The following is a 2669-nucleotide window of genomic DNA, read 5'->3' on the forward strand; positions in this document are numbered from 1 at the left end:
CCCAGGAGTTGGTGGTTGCTGTGAGCTGTAATGCCACAGCACTCTACCCAGGGGGACAGCTTGAGGCTCTGTCTCAAAAAAAAAAAAAAAGAATCACACAAAGGAAGACCAGGCATGGTGGCTCATGCCTGTAATCCTAGCACTCTGGGAGACCAAGCTGGGTGGATTGCTTGAACTCAGTAGTTTAAGAATAACCTGAGAAGAGCAAAACCCTGGCTCTACTATAAATAGAAAAACTAGCTAGACGTGGTGGCAGCTGCCTGTAGTCCCAACTACAAAGGAAGGCTGAAGCAAGAGGATTACCTGAGCCCAGGTATTTGAGGTTGCTGTGAGCTATGACGCCATAGCACTCAAGCCTGGGCAACAGAGTAAGACTCTGTCTCACACACACACACAAAGAACAAACACTAATATATCGATACTAAGTATGAATGTAAATAGACAATATGCTCATTTAAAAGCTATAGACTGGCAGAATGGCATTTTAAAATAATCTGATTATACGCTGCTTCTAAGAAACTCACCTTACCCATAATGACACATATAAGTTGAAAGTAAGATATTCTATGCAACGGGAAACCAAAAGTGAGTGGAGTAGCTATACTTACATCAGACAAAACAGATTTTTATTATTATTTTTTTATTTTTGTAGAGACAGAGTCTTACTTCATCGCCCTCAGTACAGTGCCGTGGCGTCACACAGCTCACAGCAACCTCCAACTCCTGGGCTTAGGTGATTCTTTCACCTCAGCCTCCCAAGTAGCTGGGACTGCAGGCATCCGCCACAACACTTGGCTATTTTTTTGTTGCAGTTTGGCAGGGCCGGGTTTGAACCCGCCAACCTCAGCATATGGGGCCAAGCACCCTACCCACTGAGTCACAGGCACCACCCTATAAAACAGATTTTTTAATCAAAAACAGTGAAAAAAAAAGAGAGAGACAGAGATAGTGGCTGGGCACTGTGGCTCACACCTGTAATCCTAGCACTCTGGGAGGCCAAGGCAGGTGGATCTCTCAAGCTCAGGAGTTCAAGACCAACCTGAGCAAGAGGGAGACCTTGTCTCTACTAGCAATGAAAAACTGAGGCAAGAGAATTATTTCAGTCCAAAAGTTTGAGGTTGCTGTGAGTTATGACACCATGGCACTCTACCAAGGGCAACAAAGTGAGCCTCTGTCTTTTAAAAAAGAGAGAGAGAGAAAGAACAAGAAGTTTGCTGTATTAATATAATAATAAATAAATCAACCTAGTAAGAGGATATAACATGGATATTAAAGGGTAGAATTTTGTTGAAGGAAGATTCGAGGAAGGTAGGAGGACAGGAAGGACATCAAGTAGGGAATGCAAGAGAGAGGAAGTAAGCACAGCATACAGGTGGTGAAGCCAGGGAGAGAGACACACACATGCCCTTGAACACAGAAAAGCCCTGAGGCATTTCTACCAATTCAGGGGAGTATGGCTTCTCAGAAGGAAATTGGTTGGATCTGTGCTTTTAGAAGACCATCCAGAACATTGCACAGCATGGATTGGTGAAGGGAAACCAGTTCAAAGGCTATGGCTCTACAAGTGTTTTTCTTATCAGCACTTTGGTCTCCCGAGTTTATAAATGATTACAGTATTGACCTTTGTAAACTAATTTAGATGGCATTATGGCCATGCAATTAGTCTAGGAGTTGTCTACCCAGCATTTTATCCTGTATGAGTTTGATTATATCTAAACTGGTAATTCTGAAGACTGGACCCTGACACATGGGGCCCTCACCACAGTGTAAATGTCAGTAGACAGCTTACTGTCCCTACAGCACCTTGTCAGTGCTGCAGAATCACAGAAATCATCTATTTTCTGACGGCTTTTTGCATCTCCCAGCAGTCAAAGAGGGGATGAAGCTGTTTACTTCTCAGATGTTTTAATTTTTATTATAAAAATTATAGTTAAAACATGATAAAGAATACAGAAACTAGGATAGGTACTCTGGGGACACATTTTAAAATGTGTAGTACTCTGGGTACTCTGGGCACATTTAAAAACCTGTCTACCCTTGTTTCTGTTTTGCTATAATCTGGTCTCTTCTTGTGAACTATTTTGGATTCTTAATAAAAAATAAGAGCAAGAAGAGGCATTTGGCTTTTTTCTGTAGACAAGTTGATGCTTAACCAAGCAAGAACTAGGGCTACAAGGTTTTGTTTTTAAAGTAATGAATCTACCACTCTTTCTGAGGCACCTATAAAAATGCCACACCAACAGACAAAAAATTTCTCTTGTTTTTAAAAATTAAAATTGCACCTCTCCTCACATGTTACAGCTGTATCTCTGGGCTATCATCACCTGGGCAAGTGCAGATGTGGATGGGTCCAGCAGGAACTCTGAGGTCTCTTCAGCTTGCAGGACAACAGAGAGCTTTCCACCTGCAACCAACAGAGACACCAGCAGAGGTGAGCAAGGGCATGAGCTCCGATCATGAAAGCCACTGGGAATTCATTTCCTGTTGTTCTTTCTATTAGATGTTCAGTAACGTTACAAAAGATTTTGGAAGAAATCACCTGACTTTACTCTGGCTGAAAGATTTTAGAAAACAAGGTGGCTTTAAAAAAAAAATGTCCTGGCTCAGCGCCTGTGACTCAAGCGGCTAAGGCGCCAGCCACATACACCTAAGGTGGCGGGTTCGAATCT

The 2669-nt window shown here is 42.4% G+C and overlaps 1 protein-coding gene across 1 annotated transcript in view; it reads right to left on the bottom strand.

Moving 5' to 3' along the window:
* Positions 1-2669, bottom strand: part of LCT (lactase) — a 79283-nt gene that overhangs the window by 66618 nt on the left and 9996 nt on the right. The window contains exon 2 of the mRNA XM_003794381.3: positions 2325-2404. Within this exon, the coding sequence (XP_003794429.1) occupies positions 2325-2404 (80 nt within the window). The remainder of the gene's footprint in view (positions 1-2324; positions 2405-2669) is intronic.

Source organism: Otolemur garnettii, unplaced genomic scaffold (genome assembly GCF_000181295.1).
Source record: "Otolemur garnettii isolate 467f Iridium unplaced genomic scaffold, OtoGar3 scaffold00080, whole genome shotgun sequence".
NCBI lineage: Eukaryota > Metazoa > Chordata > Mammalia > Primates > Galagidae > Otolemur > Otolemur garnettii.